This window comes from Stenella coeruleoalba (assembly GCF_951394435.1).
Source record: "Stenella coeruleoalba genome assembly, chromosome: 8".
In the NCBI taxonomy this organism is placed as follows: domain Eukaryota; kingdom Metazoa; phylum Chordata; class Mammalia; order Artiodactyla; family Delphinidae; genus Stenella; species Stenella coeruleoalba.
Window position 1 is genome coordinate 6,221,367 of NC_137154.1, and position 16,375 is coordinate 6,237,741.

The window sequence follows — 16,375 nt, forward strand, 5'->3', positions numbered from 1 at the left end:
GCTTGGGACCAGGGTCCCTTAACCACAAGGACCCGAAACAGAGAAACCTGAGCCACTCCCAGACGTTAAGACACTACTTCGGGGAGAAGAGGGCTCTCTTTGCTGGAATGGCCCAGCTGGTGGGCCAGGCTGTGTGTTTTGGTTGACAGCCCCAGCCGAGGCCCCAGCCAACAGCTAACACCTACCACTGGACATGTAGATGGGAGCAGCCTGCTGTGGGTGAAGTCAAAGAGAGCTGAGCCAAGAGACAGAGAGAGAAATTTCTGAGAATACTGTCTGAGCAGCTGGATCCAGCTGTGCCTGAAGCTACTATATTCTGGGCTTCTTAATTACTCAAGCCTACGAAGTCCCCTTTGCTGTAGGCAAATTTGAAATAGGTTTCCTCACTTATAACCAAGAAATTCCAAATGATGGAGCCCTTAGAAGTGCATCTGGGCTTTGCCTTGAAGGTACTTGGGGAGATATTTAGGAAGTGGATTTTAGTAAGTTCACCACCCCCACCTTTCTGTATTGTCCCCAACCTCCAAGACACACGTGGTCACCTTTTTTTTTTTTCCTGTACGCGGGCCTCTCACTGCCGTGACCTCTCCTGTTGTGGAGCACAGGCTCCAGACGCGCAGGCTCAGCAGCCATGGCTCACGGGCCCAGCCGCTCCGCGGCATGTGGGACCCTCCCAGACCGGGGCACAAACCCGCGTCCCCCGCATCGGCAGGCGGTCTCTCTGCGCCACCAGGGAAGCCCAGGTGGTCACCTTTTCCATTAAGCCTTCACTGATGTGCAGCTTGGATTTCTCCTCTAGGCTGTCATGGGACATGTGGTCCAGCCTCTGCTTCCATTGTTTACATGGATTGGTATCTTCTGCGCCACTGCCTGGAGGATGAGGACCATGGCCGACACGTGGCCCCTGTCAGAGGCTTGCAGCAGTGATGTTCGCCAGGTGGAACAAAGGCCCTTCCCCTGCCCTTGAGCCTCCTCTTAGGTTTACATCACCACCAGCAGCACCGGGGCTGGGGACGCTCACCTCACAGGAACACCATTTGCTGAGCACTAGGGCTTGCACCTAGCAAGCCTTCGATCAACGTGCGCCGTAACTATTACAACTGTGGTTACTGCCTGCAGCTACCATAGTCGGCTAACCCTGTCCTGGGTTCTGGCCCCCTCCACGCTGGTCCAGGAACACAGGAAGGAGGAGAAGGGGCGTGAGCTCACCTGTGCTCAGCACAGAAGCCAACCGCACCTCGTAGCAGGGCTTCCCATCCTGGCCGACCTCCTTGAAGAGCCGTGTGTTGTAGGCACTGAGGTTCTGGAAAAGACCAGGGCAGGGGTTTGGGGGAGAGTAAGTCCAGAGCGGGCTGTGGGGTGGGGGGAGGGAAAGTGGGTCACACCAGAGAGAGAAGATACACAGGTAAAGCAGTCCGGGGCCTCCGGTGGACGTGCCTGAGTTGTCTGCGAGGGGAGAGAGCAGGGGCAGGCCAGGGCAGACTCTCGCTCTGCTCAGTACACTAAGCGCTAACTTTTACTAAGCGCTGTGCAAGACACTTCGTGACCTCAGCTAACCCGGGGTACAGGAGGCAGGTGCCATTCCACAGATAAGGAAATGTCGCTGTGCGGCTGAGCTGGGAGGTGAAAGTGACACATGGATGCCCCAGCCCAATCCAAGCAGCTCTGATGTTCTGTGTCCTCCTGCCCTGAGGCTGTCACAAGGCCCTTCAGCCCAGGGTGGGGCAGGGGCAGCTCCATCAGGGCACACACGGGGACATCTTCATTCACGCCAGGCTGACCCTTAGACGAGGATTCCCAAGTCTTCTCCACCTCAAGGACCCAAGATGCCCATGCCTCTGGGCCCAAGCTGAGACACAGGAGTGGGCGCCAGTGCCAAGGGGATCCCAACAAACCACCACCCCAAGTTCCCCAACCCCCAAACCTGTGAGTCCAGAAAGTCTTGGGCTAGTTTGGCATCTTCCATGGTACAGTTCCCAGAGAAATAGGTGGTGATTCCCTGTCGGGGAAGGGGCAGATGGGAAATAGGAGTTGCTGAGTTGGGTTGGGGAAGCTGGTGAATTCCTTCCCAGCCACCCTCTCCAGCCTCTGGCTTCCTCCACTTCCTCTCAGCAGCCTCCACTGTCCCTCTCCAACTCTTTCCAGGGGGAAAAAATTACAACACAAACAACAAACAGAGGCCCAAGTCCAGCCTTCCTGAAGCTCTGTGCCAGCCTCTCGCGGGCCCGCCCCTACGGTTTGCTGCATCCCTCACCCCACGCAGCTCCCAAGCAGCCTCCAGAGGTGGGAAGCTTTGGCCCCCTCCTTTCCCATGCCCCCTCCTCAGCTCCCTCCAGCTCTCAGCTTCTCTCCTTCCTTCCTCCTGCACATGGCATCCCAGGATGTCAGAACTGGGAGGGCATTCAGAAAGCGTTCCATCCAACCTGCTTACAAATGATGGCGCTGAGGCCTGCAGTGGAGGGCAGCTTGGCCTCAGGCGTGACGGACAGCCCGCTGCCTCCCCATCGGGTGCCCCTCCCTCCATACCAGGCGGCCCCCAAGGATGCCCTCCACTCCCCAGTGTGGTTGGGGGGGCCTCACCTCCTTCCCCAGCCCGAGGTGTCGAAGCCTCGATTCCAGAGAGAACATGAGCTCCCCGCAGGTCTGCCAGAGGCCCCCGACTTCCTCCGGGTGCTGCTCCGCAGCCTTACTACCCAGGATCACACGTTCCAGCTTCTCCTGCAGGGGAAGGGAGGCCCGTGGCCTGGCCACACCACCCGAACCTGCCTCCTGGAGTGCCCCCCTCCCTGCCCCCATCGACCCCCAAACTCTTCTCCCACAGTCTAAGACCTTCTGGCCCAGAGTGCAGTTGACAGACCGGCAGCACTGACTTTGCCCGAGAAATGCAGACCCTCACGCCCCACCTGCTCAGGCCTGCTGGGTCAGAAGCTGCATTTCAACAAGCTCGCCAGGCAATTCGTGCACTCAGCAGGGGCTGAGAGCCCTGGTGTAAGAGCTGCCTCTGCCCCAGATGGGCCTGAGCCCCGTGGTCCCAGAGAGGGGCTCCTCATGCCCAGGCTCCTCCGCTGTCCTCAGTGGTGACAGGCAGGCTCCACCTCTGCAGCACCTAACAGCGCACAGAGCCCTTTCACAGCCTCCGCTCATTCGTCCCTCGGGTCAGCAGGGTCAGGAGGTGGCTGCAGCACCCAAGGCCGTGCAGTGTGGTAGTGACAAGGTCAAAGCTCCTCTCAGGGCCCGACTCCCACTGGGGCTCCATCTGCTGCATGCCCCGCCCCCCCATCCCACCGGCCCCAAACTGCCCACCTTTCCCAGCCGTCTTCAGCTCACCTTGGGCAGGTTGGGAACAAACTTGGTGTCACCAAAGGACTTGTAGTTGCCCATGTTGGAGTAGACACCTGCAGTGTAGACCAGGAACGCCTGGGGGAAAGGGGGTCAGAGGAAGCACAGCCTCCCTACCCCACGGAGGTTCCCTCCTGGGATATTAACACCCCAGAGGAAGCAGTATGGGTGAGGCTGGGAGACTGGCGGGGCAGGACCCACATCCTGGGAGGCCCCAGTCTGGCCACAACATGCTTTCACAGCCCAGTCTTCACACACTCATCGTCCAGCCAAACTGGTCTTCTCAACAGCTACCAAATACATCCAAGCCCTCATGCACCTTGTTCCCTTTACACCAGCACCCTCCCAGCCACCTGCCGCCCTCTCATGTGACCCCCGAGGCCCAGTGCAAACACCACCTCCTTCTGCAGGAAGGGCTGTCCACAGCCCTCACCTGGCAGGCAGCCAGCACCGGAAGCATCAAACGTTAGGGCTGGAGGGGCCTTGGTCAACTACTCTGTGGTTTTTGCCGGCCCCAAATCTAGGCTCCCTTCCTCTGGCAATAAGGCCTCACATTTTCCTTTTGGGATAGGGCGAAATCTCCCTTCCCCAACTCCAGGGCTGGACACAGGCCCAAGGTGGCCAATGAGAGCCCAACCAGGACATTTCCCAGTGGCAACGAGCCTCCGGTTTATACCAAGACTCATCAGGCCTGAGTCCCCTGGAGCTCCCCTACTGGGGTGACGGAAGAAAGCAAAGCTGAGAGGTGAAGACTGCATCACCATGGTATCACCGAGCCCCTGAATCTGGTCGTGCCTGAAGCCTCCCTGGCCCTGGACTTTTCAATTATGTGAGCCAGTAATTCTCTTTTTTTAAATAGACTTTATTCTATAGAGTAGGTTTAGGTTTCCAGCAGAACTGAGCGGCAGGCACAGAGATTACTCCAAAGTCCCCTATCCCCACACAGGCACAGCCTCCCCCATTTTAATAGCCCGCACTAGACTGGTGCATTTCTTACAACTGATGAACCTACATTGACACCTCATCACCCAAAGGTCATAGCTTACATTAGGGTTCACTCTTGGCGTTGTACATTCTATGTGTTTAGACAGATGTATAATGACATATATCTACCATTATGTATGATACATTACTCTGTATTATACAGAGTAGTTTCAGTGTCCTAAAAATCCTCTGTGCCCGTCCTCCCTCCCAACGCCTGGCAACTACTGATCTTTTTACTATCTCCATAGTTTTGCCTTTTCCAAAATATCATATAGTTGGAATCATACAGTGTGTACCCTTTTCAGATTGGTTTCTTTCACCCAGTAATAGGCATTTAACTTTCTCCATGTCTTTTCATGGCTTGATAGCTCATTTCTTTTTAGCACTAGATAATGTTCCATTGTCTGATGTACCACAGTTTGTTTATTGAGTCAGCTACTGAAGAACATCTCAGTTACTTCCAAGTTTTGGCAGTTATGAATACAGCCGCTATAAAAATCGTGTGCAGGGGCTTCCCTGGTGGCGCAGTGGTTGAGAGTCCGCCTGCCGATGCAGGGGACACGGGTTCGTGTCCCGGTCCGGGAAGATCCTACGTGTCGCAGAGCGGCTGGGCCCGTGAGCCATGGCCGCTGAGCCTGCACGTCTGGAGCCTGTGCTCCGCAACGGGAGAGGCCACAACAGGGAGAGGCCCGCGTACCGAAAAAAAAAAAAAATCGTGGGCAGGTTTTTTTGTGGACATAAGTTTCACTTCAAGTTTTCACTTTGGTAAATACCAAGGAGCATGACTGCTGAATCGTATGGCAAGAGTACGTTTAATTTTATAAGGAAGTGCCAAACTCTCTTCCAAAGTGGTTGTACCATTTTGCATTCCCACCAGCAATGAACAAAAGTTCCTATTTTTGCACATCCTTGCCAATATTTGGTGTTGTCAGTGTTTTAGATTTTGGCTGATCTAATAAGTATATAATGGCATCTTGTTTTTTAAGTTTGCAATTCCCTAATGACATACAATGTGGAGCACCTTTCCATACGATTATTTTCCATCTGCATATCTTCTTTGGTGAAATATCTGTTAAGGTCTTTGTCCATTTTTAAATCAGGTTGCTCATTTTCTTACTGTTGAGTTTTTTTTTTTTTTTGCGGTACGCGGGCCTCCCACTGCCATGGCCCACGGGCCCAGCCGCTCCGCGGCACATGGGATCCTCCCGGACCGGGGCACGAACCCGCATCCCCTGCATCGGCAGGCGGACTCTCAACCACTGCACCACCAGGGAAGCCCTTACTGTTGAGTTTTAAGAGTTCTTTGTACATCTTGGATAACAGTCCTTTATTAGACATATATTTGCAAATATTTTCTCCCAGTCTGTGACCTATCTTTTCATTCTCTTGACAGTGTCTTACACAGAGCAGAAAACTTTAATTTTAATAAGTTCAGCTTATCAATTATTTCTTTCATGGATCATACTTGGTGTTGTATCTAAAAAGTCACCTGCATACCCAGGGTCATCTAGATTTTCTCCTATGTTATCTTCCGGGAGTTTTATAGTTTTGTATTTATATTTAAGGTTGTGATTCATTTTGAGTTAATTTTTGTGAAGGATGTAAGGTCTGTGTCTAGATTCTTTTTTTTTTTTTTTAACATATGGATGCCCAGTTGTTGTAGCATCACCTACTAAAAAGACTATTTTTATTTCATTGTACTGCCTTTGCTCTTTGTCAAAGATTTGTTGACTATATTTATGGGGGTCTATTTCTGGGCTCTCTATTCTACTGCACTGATCTATTAGTCTATAATTTTGCCAACAGAACACTGTCTTTTTTTTTAATTAATTAATTTTTATTTTTGGCTGCATTGGGCCTTTATTGCTGCACGCAGGCTTCCTCTAGTTGCGGCGAGCGGGGGCTACTCTTCATTGTGGTGTGTGGGCTTCTCACCGCAGTGGCTTCTCTTGTTGCGGAGCATGGGCTCTAGGCACATGGGCTTCAGTAGTTGTGGCACGTGGGCTCAGTAGTTGTGGCCCACAGGCTCTAGAGCACAGGCTCAGAAGTTGTGGTGCACGGGCTTAGTTGCTCCATGGCATGTGGGATCTTCCGGGACCAGGGCTTGAACCTGTGTCCCCTGCATCAGCAGGCGGGATTCTTAACCACTGCGCCACCAGGGAAGCCCCAGAACACTGTCTTGATTACTGTAACTTTATAGTAAGTCTTGAACTAGAGTACTATCAGTCCTCCAACTTTGTTCTTCTGCTTCATTATTGTGTTGGCTATTCTGAGTCTTTTGCCTCGCCATATTAACTTTAGAATCAGTTTGCCGGTATCCACAAAACAACTTGCTGGGATTTTGACTGGGATTGCATTGAATTTATAGATCAAGTTGGGAAGAAGTGACATCTTGACAATATTGAATCTTTCTATGCACAAACATGGAATTTCTCTCCATTTATTTAGTTCTTCTTTGATATTTTTCATCAGAGTTTTGTAGTTTTCCTCATATAAGTCTTGCACACATTTTGTTGGATTTACGACTAAGTATTTCAACATTTTTGAGTGCTATTGTAAATGGAATTCTGTTTTAAATTTCAAATTCTACTTGTTCATTGCTGGAATATAGGAAAGCAATTGGCTTTTGTGTATTAACTTTGCATCCTACAAACTTGCTATAATCACTTATGAGTTCTAAGAGTTTTGGGTTGATTCTTTCAGATTTTCTACATAGACAATCATGTCATCTGTGAACAAAGACAGTATTAAGTCTTCCTTCACAATCTGTGTACCTGTTATTTCTTTTTCTTGTCTTATTGCATTAGCTAGGACTTCCAGTACAATGTTGAAAAGTAGTGGTGAGAGGGGACATCCTCGCCTTATTCCTGATGTTAGTGGGAAAGTTTTTCACCACTAAATATGATGTTAGCTGTAAGATTTCTGGTTTTCTGACAGTTTTTATCATGAATGGGTGTTGGATTTTGCCAAATGCTCCTTCTGCATCTATTGATATGATCGTGTGATTTTTCTTCTCTAGCCTGTTGATGTGATGATTTACATTTATTGATTTCTGAATGTTGAACCAGATTGGCAGGATAAATCCTACTTGGTCATGGTACATGATTCTTTTTATATGTTGTTGGATTCAATTTACTAACATTTTATTGAGGATTTTTGCATCTATGCTCATGAGACATATTGGTCTGTAGTTTTCTTTTCTTTCATTGTAATTTTTGTCTGATTTTGGTTTTAGGGTAATACTGGCCTCACAGAATGAGTTAGAAATTATTCCCTCTGCTTTTCTCTTCTGAAAGAGATTGTAGAGAATTGGTATGTTTAGTATCAATTAAGTTAGTACTACTAACTTAAATGTTTAGTAGTGAACCTATATTGGCTTGATGTTTTCTGTTTTAGAAGGTTGTTTATTAATTATTGATTCTATTTCTTTAATAGATATAGGCCTATGTAGATTATCTATTTCTTCTTGTGTGAGTTTTGGCAGATTATGTCTTTCAAGGAATTGGTCCATTTCATATAGGTTATCAAATTTGTGGGCATAAAATTTTTCATAGTATTCCTTGATTATCATTTGAATGCCCATGGATCTGTAGTGATGTCCCTTCTTTCATTTCTGATATTAGCAGTTTGCGACCTCTCACTTTTTTTCTTAGTTAACCTGGCTAGAGGTTTATCGATTGCTATGATCTGAATGTTTGTGTCCCTCCAAAATCAGTATGTTGAAACCTAACGTCCAAGGCCATGGTATTAGGAGATGGGGCCTTTGGGAGGAGATTAGATCATGAGGGAATAGCCCTCCTCATTGAGATGAGTGCCCCTACAAAAGAGATCCCAGAGAGCCAGCTCAAATGATCCATCATGTGAAATCACAGTGAGAAGTCAGCAGTCTGCAACCCAGAAGAGGGCTTTCACCAGAACCCAACCGTGCTGGCACCTGTCTTCCATTCTTTTTCTGCCTTCTGTGGTTTTAACTGAGCGTTTTATATGATTCCATTTTCTCTCCTTTCTTAGCATATCAGTTGTACTTCTTTTTCTAGTTTTTTCAGTGGTTGAGTTTGCAATATACATTTACAACTAATTCAAGTCCACTTCATGGGCAGTTTGAGTACCTTATAATAACAAAAGGATCCTAATTCTTGCCTCATCTCCCTCATATCACTTCTGTCATTCATTTCACTTCTACATAAGCATACATAAGCATATACATACATGTACACATAAGCACACATAGTTGGATATGTTGCTGCTATTATTATTTTGGACAAACTTATCTCTGAGATCAATTAAGAATAAGAAAAATAAAAGGTTTTATTTTACCTTCACTTATTCCTTCTCCAGTGCCTTTCCTTTTTTTACTGTACATCTGAGTTTCTGACCTATAACATTTTCTTTCTCTCTAAAGAACTTTTATCATTTCCTGCAAAGCAGATCTATTGGCAACACATTTCCTCAATTTTTGTTTGTCTGAGAAAGTCTTTATTTCCACTTTACTTTTGAAGGATAATTTCACAGGGTATAGAATTCTAGGTTGGTGCCTTTTTATCTCAACACTGTAAATATTTCAGCCCACTCTTCTTGCTTGCATGATTTCTGAAAGGTCAGATGTAATTCTTCTCTTTGTTCCTCTGTAGATAATTTTTCCTTCTGGGTTTTTTCAGGACTTTTTCTTTCTCTTTGATTTTCTGTAGTTTAAACATGATATGCCTACATGTAGGTTTTGTTTGTTTTTCTTTTTTGTTTTGCACTTACTATCCTACTTGGTGTTCTCTGAACTTCCTGGATCTGTGGTTTGGTATCTGACATCAATTTGGGGAAATTCTCAGTCATTATTATTTCAGATATTTCTTCTGTTTCTTTCTTTCTTCTTCTGGTTTTACCACTATATATGTTACACTGCTTATAGTTGTCCCAGTTCTTAGATATCTTATTCTGTTTTCTTCAGTCTTTTTTCTCTTTGCTTTTCAGTTTTGGAGGTTTTTATTGAGATACCCTCAAGCTCAGAGATTCTTTCCTCTGCTATGTCAAGTCTACTAATAAGCCCACCAAATGTGTCCTTCACTTCTATTAGTGTTTTTTTGATCTCTAGCACTTTTTGGATCTTTGTTGGAATTTCCATCTCTCTGCCTACATTGCCCATCTGTTTTTTTTTTAATTGAAGTATAGTTAATTTACAATATTGTGTTAGTTTCAAGTATACAGCAAAGTGATTCAGATATATATATGTATATATCTATATATGGATTTTTTGGGTTTTTTTTTGCAGTACGTGGGCCTCTCACAGCTGTGGCCTCTCCCATTGCGCAGCACAGGCTCCGGACACGCAGGCTCAGCGGCCATGGCTCACGGGCCCAGCCGCTCCGCGGCATGTGGGATCTTCCCAGACCGGGGCACGAACCGTGTCCCCTGCATCAGCAGGTGGACTCTCAACCACTGCGCCACCAGGGAAGCCCTATATATGTATTCTTGTTCAGATTCTTTTCTATTATAGGGTATTACAAGATACTGAGTATAGTTCCCTGTGCTATACAATAGGTCCTTGTTGTTTACCTATTTTATATATAGTAGTGTATATATGTTAATCCCAAACTGCCCATCTGTTCTTGCATGCTGTTTCCATTAGCACCCTTGGAATATTAGTCATAGTTGTTTTAATTCCTGGTCTGATAAGTCCAACATCCCTGCCATATCTGAGTCTGGTTCTGATACTTGCTCTGTCTCTTCAAGCTGTGTTTTTTGCCTTTAAGAATGTTTTGGAATTTTTTTCTTGATAGCCAGACATGATGTGCTAGGTAAAAGGAACTGTCATAAATAGGCCTTTATTAAGGTGATGGTAAGGTGTGGGGGCAGGGGAAGCATTCTAGAATCCCATGATTAGGTCTCAGTCCTTTAGTGTGCCTTTGCTGCTGGACTATGAACTTCACATGTGCTTCTCAGTCCCATGTTCCCACCACTCCTCTTAGGTGGGACAGATGGTCAGAGCTATGGAGCTGGGTATTTCCCTTCTTCCAGATCAGTTAGGCTCTGATAAAACCCTAGCAGGTTTGGTTCTGGTTAAACAGTTTTTCCTGAGGGCAGACTGTGTTAGGAAGAACAGAATGTTCTAGCATATTTCAAAAATGGTTCCTTTTCCTCTCCTCCTGTGAGGAGCATGAGGGACTTTTTCTCTGAAATTCATTATGAGAACCAGGTCAAGCTCCTGGACGTAAATTCCCCCAAACTGTGGGCCCCCCTTATGACTGGGTCCCCTTGGAGTTTTTAACTCTTAGAATTGTCCACATTGAGCCTCCAGCAATTCGTCAGTTACAGTTCAGGTTTTCCTACCCCAGCACTGGTTCTGTGGAGGTTTCTGCTCGTGAATTTTTGCTCTGGTAAGTTGTGATTCTCTGTACCTGCCTGTCTGTCTCTCCAATTTTGGGGGCAGCAGTTTGCCCTGTGACCTCACTTCTCTTAAGGATCTAAGAAGAGTTGTTGATTTTTCAATTTCTTCAGCTTCCTTACATGCCAGACCAGACTGGGAGTCAAGGTTTTTTTTTTTTCTTCATTTAAGCCAATTTGAGGTGGGTTTCTGTTACTTACAAACAAAAGAATCCCACTGAAAATAATGAATACTTGGGTAGCACTTTTCCATTAATAAGTACTTCCCCAGCTATTAGCTCTTTTAATGAGTAAATCAAGGCCTAGAGACGGGATGTGATTACTCACAGTTCAAAAAAACGTAGAAGAAACAGCCTGGGCCTCAGCGCAGAGATAAGCAATCCAATCCCTTTATTTTACATATAGAAAGACAGACCATATCCTCATACATTCTTGGTGAAGCTTTTTCAGAGGATGATTTAACAGCACCAATCAATTGCCAATGTACAGAGCCTTTGACCCAGCAATTCTACTTCTACAAATAGATCCTACTCACACATGTGCGTAAGTATGCTCATCGTGGTATTGTTTGTAAGAAGAGTAGAGAAAAACCTAAATGTCCATCAATAAAGAAAAGATTAAATTGATTATAGTGTACATTGCTGTGGAATGCTTCACTGCCAATAAAAAAGAATGAGGTGGATTTATACGTACCCCATGTAAGTTCTCCAAGACATGGTGTTCGGTGAAAAAAGCAGAACTCATAAGCATACATAGAATGTGATCTCATATGTAAAAGAGAAAATAAGGAACTAATACATGTGCATATGTACATGTACAGGTATGCAATACAGGCAGAGGACTGAAAAGGTTATATATCCCACCATCTTCAGTGGTTACCTCTGGGGAGGACACTGAGAACAAATGATCTTTTTGCTTTGTTTTGTGTCTTTCTGCATTTCTGTAATGCACTAAGAATGCATTAATGTATTCCTTGGCCAACAGACCCACAGACAGACAAAAACAAGGGGACAGGCAGAACATTCTGCCCAGGGACACACAACACGGTAGAGGAAGATATGGTCAGAACACAGACCTCCTGATTCCTACACTGGACTCATTCCTCTACCGCCTCCGAATCTCCACAGCTGTTTCCTTTACTCCACAGCCCTTGTTATAATCACAGCAGCCACCACTTATCTTGGCATCAGGTTGCTACAACCCTAAGAGGTACAGACTATCCTCACGCATATCTTGCAGATGAGAAGACTGAAGCTCCAGGAGGGGATGTCCCTGTGTTTGAAACCTTTCGTCTAATGCAAAGAGACAGAAAGTCCTTTGTACCCCTGCTTCCTGGCCTCTCACACCCAGAAGCCACTCAGGAAATGCAGGCTGGCCTGAGAGAACTGACCTGATATTCCTCTTCGGTAAGGCCCTCAGCCAGGGCATGCTGGCGCAGCTGGTCGGGGTCCTGCGCACGGAAGAGGCGGCTGAGCAAGGCATAGATGTAGGGGGCCTCAGGGGAGGTCTGCAGCAGCACGGCCAGGCCTCCATACCAGGCAGCCCGTGACAGGTGGTGGGCATAGAGGCGCTCTGTGGGTAACAGCAGGCGGAAGGCCTCGCGGCAGTCCAGGCTAGACACGCCGATGTCATTGGGGAGGATGTACTGGGTGTCCGCCATGGGCCCTGCTGAGAACCATCACCATGATCACAGCCATCATTTATCGCACGCCAACTGCACACCTGACTCTGCACTCTCACAGTCTGATTTAATCCTCTCCAAAGTCCATGAGGAAGGGAATACCACTGTACCCATGCACCAGATATGCTAACTGAGGCTCAGCCACGGTTAGGTGACTCACCCAAGGAGATTACAAAATATTCTGGTAGGCAATGTTTGGCCCATGGCCTCTCAAACTTAAAGACTGAATCCAACTACCTAGTATTACAGTTGGGGAAACATGTCCAGAGAGGCTAGAGCTTTGCCTAATAACACAAGGGAGAGGTCAGAAGCAGAGATCTGCATCTCTGGATTCCCAGCCCCAGGCCTCACTCCTCCCCTCCTCCTTCTCTGACCTCCTAGCCTCCTCCTTCAGAATCATCCTGCAGGTTCTTCAATTCTGCCCACCACTGTGCTCATAAGGACAAAGTCCCAGTTGGAAGACCCAGGTTCCAATCCTGGCTCAGCCCCAGACTCCTAATATCAAGTCAATTGTTTTACTTTTCTGCCCCTCCATTACAGCCTCTGTAAGATGAGATTGATAGTAACCCCAGCCTCACCAGGTGGGTATGCAAATTAGATGAGGTCACGAGGTCACAAGGTCACCCCTATCGAATGGAATGTACCTACAGCAGTAAATGATTTTCCCTGAACTCTTCCTCTCTCACTGATCCCAGGATCTGTCCCACCCTCATCCCTCTGCCTTTTCTTCGGTCCTCCGTCCTCCTGTCCTCTCCCTGTACTGAGCCAGGGGAGCTACCCTAGCTACAGAAATTCAGAGTTGGGAGAAAACTCATTTTACATTTAGGGAGATTGAGGCCAAGCAACTTACCGAAGGTCTCACTGCCCGGTTGGGATCCGGGTGTCTCCCAACCCAGAGTATACTCCACAAAGCCCTCTCTTACTAGGAATGAGTTTCCAACCTCCCCCGCCCCTCCCGATGCTGCTCCCCAATAGCACAATCCCCTGGGCTCTAAAAGGAGTGTTAACCCTTTGCTGCCTGGAGCATTCCTTGGCCTCGGGGCCGCGATGAATTTGGCAGGGGTACGGGATGGGGGGCAGAAAGAGAATGATCTTGCGCTCGGCCCAGACTCGCCCTGTCCCCCGAGGATGACACATTGTGACCCTGAATCCCGGGCGCCGCGCCTCACCTCACCTGCAGCAGCTGCTCCGATCGCAAACTCACTTCCTGCTTCCGGCTCCCCCCCATTCATTGGGGCTCCGCGAACTCCGCCCCCACCAGCCAATTGCCGGGCCTCGGGGTCCGGACGGGCATCGCCTTCAGCCAATAGGCGCGCCGAGGCGAGCTTCGCCGGCATGCCGGCTCCCCGCCCCAGGCACCACGGCGTCGTAAGCAGAACGGCCCCTGTGGCCTTGGCCTTTTGTCGGCAGGTGGCGCCCGCGCGGGGGTCAGGAACCTCAGTGGCCTGGCCGGTGGCGGCCTAGTTCCGGCAGACGGGGCTGGCAAGGGACCCCGAGTCCAGGCGGGGACTGTGGGGATTACCCCCCCACAGTCCTGACCTCCGCTCTCCTTTGGGGTTTCTCCCAGTCCCCCGAGCTCAGTTTTGTATGGGGGAACCTGCACCGTGGGAGTGATGTGGTCCTTCCTCGGTGGAGTCGAGGGCCAGGGGGCGGAGACTCTTCCGAGACTGCAAAACCCTTCGCGCAGGGAATCGAGGCTACAGGTGAGCGGGCTCCTGCCAGGGCTGACATGGTCCTACCGTGTGGGGGGCGCGGAGAAACGCCCCCAAGTACTTCCCTGCACCGCTACCGACTTACCGTGGGCCTGATGGGGGCTGCAGCTGAGTATCTTAGAGCCTCAGTTTCCTCAGCACAAAGGGGCGAGGGGCCTGGCAGTTCCCTGGTGCTTGCCGGGTGCCTGACGGATGAGAAAGCCGCCTGTGACCCCAAAAGGCTGCCCAGGGCAGAGCCGAGCCTTGGATGTCTGGAAAGACTCACAGGAGGATGGCCTGGGCGGGGAATGGCATGTGGAAGGGCCAAGCGCCCAGCCTGGGCGACGTGGGGAACATGGTGAGGGTCCCAAGTCAGAGGTGGGGCAGAGCCAGGCCATCTACGGTCCAGTCAGTCCTCCCCTGCCTACTGGCTGTGTGTCCTTGAGTGGGACACTTTACCTCTCTGAGTCTTGGCTTCCTCAGCCAGAGAACCAGGCTAAAAATCGTCTTTACTCGGAGGGATGTTGTAGGCTTGAGTGAAGTGTTGACAGGGTAGTGCTGCCCCCTAGTGTTGTGCAGAGAGGGGTGGAAGAGAGGGGATACCCTTCTTGCCAGCCTTGGCCACACCTGTGTCTCAGCCCAGAGCAGCAGCTACCCACGAGTGGCACCAGTTTCTCATTCACAAAAAGTGCCCAAGGCCCTGCTTGGCACAGTGGTGTGAACTGTTGACTCTGATGGTGATTTTCATTGTAGGGAGGAGCTCAATAAATTGGTCTGTGTCCTTAGAAAATCACTTTTCTTCCCTGTGCCTCGATTTTCATTGTCTTTAACATGCGTGTAAAGTCTTCCTTGACTTGGGAGAGGTTGAAATGTACACAGATAAAGAAGGAAGTGCCTTCCATGGACACCAGTGGGCAGCTCAGGCCAAGGAAAGATCCCAGTACTCCTGGGAAACCCCCAACCGAGCTGCATTTTTATCTTCACAGCTAATATGAGCACTTCCTGAGGGTCTGTGCTAGCAGCTTGACATGGAGGATCCCATTTAATTCTTGCAGAAACCCTGAGATAGGATATCATTTTACCTGTTGCACATATGGGGAAATGGAGGCTGATGGATTCATTGACTTCCCTAAGGCCACCCAGGAAGTCCTCAGGTGTCCCTGAACTGGGGTCTAGCCTTCCACCACATTGTCCCCTCCACCTGTCCCAACACACACACACACACACACACACACACACACACAGTGTCACATGCAGCAGTCTAATCCCTGGAGTCATGACCATCCCCAACCTTGGCTCTTGCCCATGGGAATGAAGGAGAAGGTGAGGAAGTAATATTAAGTACATACTATGTTACAGGTGTCCTCCATACATTCACAACCACCTGGCAACATAGGGACTGTTATTCCATTTAACAGCTAAGGAGACTGAGGCTCCAAGAGTTGGAAAGGGGTAGAGCTGAACCAAGACCAGGGCTGTCTGACCCCCTCCACCAACACCTCTGAGTTCTCCCTCGTGTGGCACGTGTGCCTTTTGCTTGCCTCTCCTCCTAGAGAGTCTGAGGTTCCCTGATAGAAATGGCATGGGAGTGTTCCCCCGTTTGGTTCTCAAAAGAGTGAGAAGAGAGGAACTGGAAAGAGTTGGATTCTTACTGCTCTGGCTGTGTGTGTGTGTGTGTGTGTAGTTGCAATGCTCCCAAGTCCACCCCAGCATCCCCATCTGGGCTCCCCCTCTGTGACAGTGTGATGCTCTAGAAGCAAGAGTCTGATCACCTCCTCTCACCACCAGCAAGTGCCCTCTCTCCTCTCAACAGTCCCCGGTCTGGTCTCTGTGGCTCCAGCCCACCGTGTGGATTAGGGCAGGTCCCTCCCCTTGGAATCTGTACTCCCTAAGGCTCTGTCTTCCACTGGGGATGATGCCCAGGTCAGGCTGGTACTCAGAGCCTCTTCTTCAGATTTTTATATTTCCAGAACCTCCATCTACCTGTCTTTCCAACTTGCTTGCCCCAGGAAAGCTCTGGGGCAATCCCAGCAGCACCCCGAGCTTGCCTTGGCTCTCAGGAAGAGGCGACACTTAGCCAAGATGAATAGGGATCCAGTTCAGACTTGGCCTCTATGGCAACCAAGGCCCACCAGACCCCAGCCCAACATTCCCAGCCTTCATTCCTCTTTTCTGCCTCCTCCACACCCACCTCATTGGTCATCAAGCATTTTCCCTGCCACACCTTTGCCCATGCTGTTCCCCTTACCTGGGTTGCCCTCCAGACCCCTCCATCCCTGTCCAAGGAAAGCAGCCCAGTGTGATG

General features: G+C 49.0%; 1 protein-coding gene across 3 annotated transcripts in view; it reads right to left on the reverse strand.

The window, feature by feature from the left end:
* Positions 1-16,347, reverse strand: part of DPP3 (dipeptidyl peptidase 3) — a 37,322-nt gene extending 20,975 nt beyond the window's left edge. Inside the window, exons 1-7 of one of the 3 annotated variants that reach the window (XM_079928460.1) lie at positions 16,319-16,347; positions 14,177-14,276; positions 12,089-12,363; positions 3,328-3,417; positions 2,581-2,718; positions 1,925-1,999; positions 1,210-1,303 (exon numbers count right to left, since the gene is read on the reverse strand). In XM_079928460.1, the coding sequence (XP_079784586.1) occupies positions 1,210-1,303; positions 1,925-1,999; positions 2,581-2,718; positions 3,328-3,417; positions 12,089-12,358 (667 nt within the window). In that variant the 5' untranslated portion in view covers positions 12,359-12,363; positions 14,177-14,276; positions 16,319-16,347. Of the gene's footprint in view, positions 1-1,209; positions 1,304-1,924; positions 2,000-2,580; positions 2,719-3,327; positions 3,418-12,088; positions 12,364-13,553; positions 13,582-14,176; positions 14,277-16,318 lie in introns of those variants that run through there. The other 2 variants (XM_079928459.1, XM_079928461.1) reach the window with 2 other exon arrangements.
* Between the last annotated feature and the right edge of the window lie 28 nt (positions 16,348-16,375).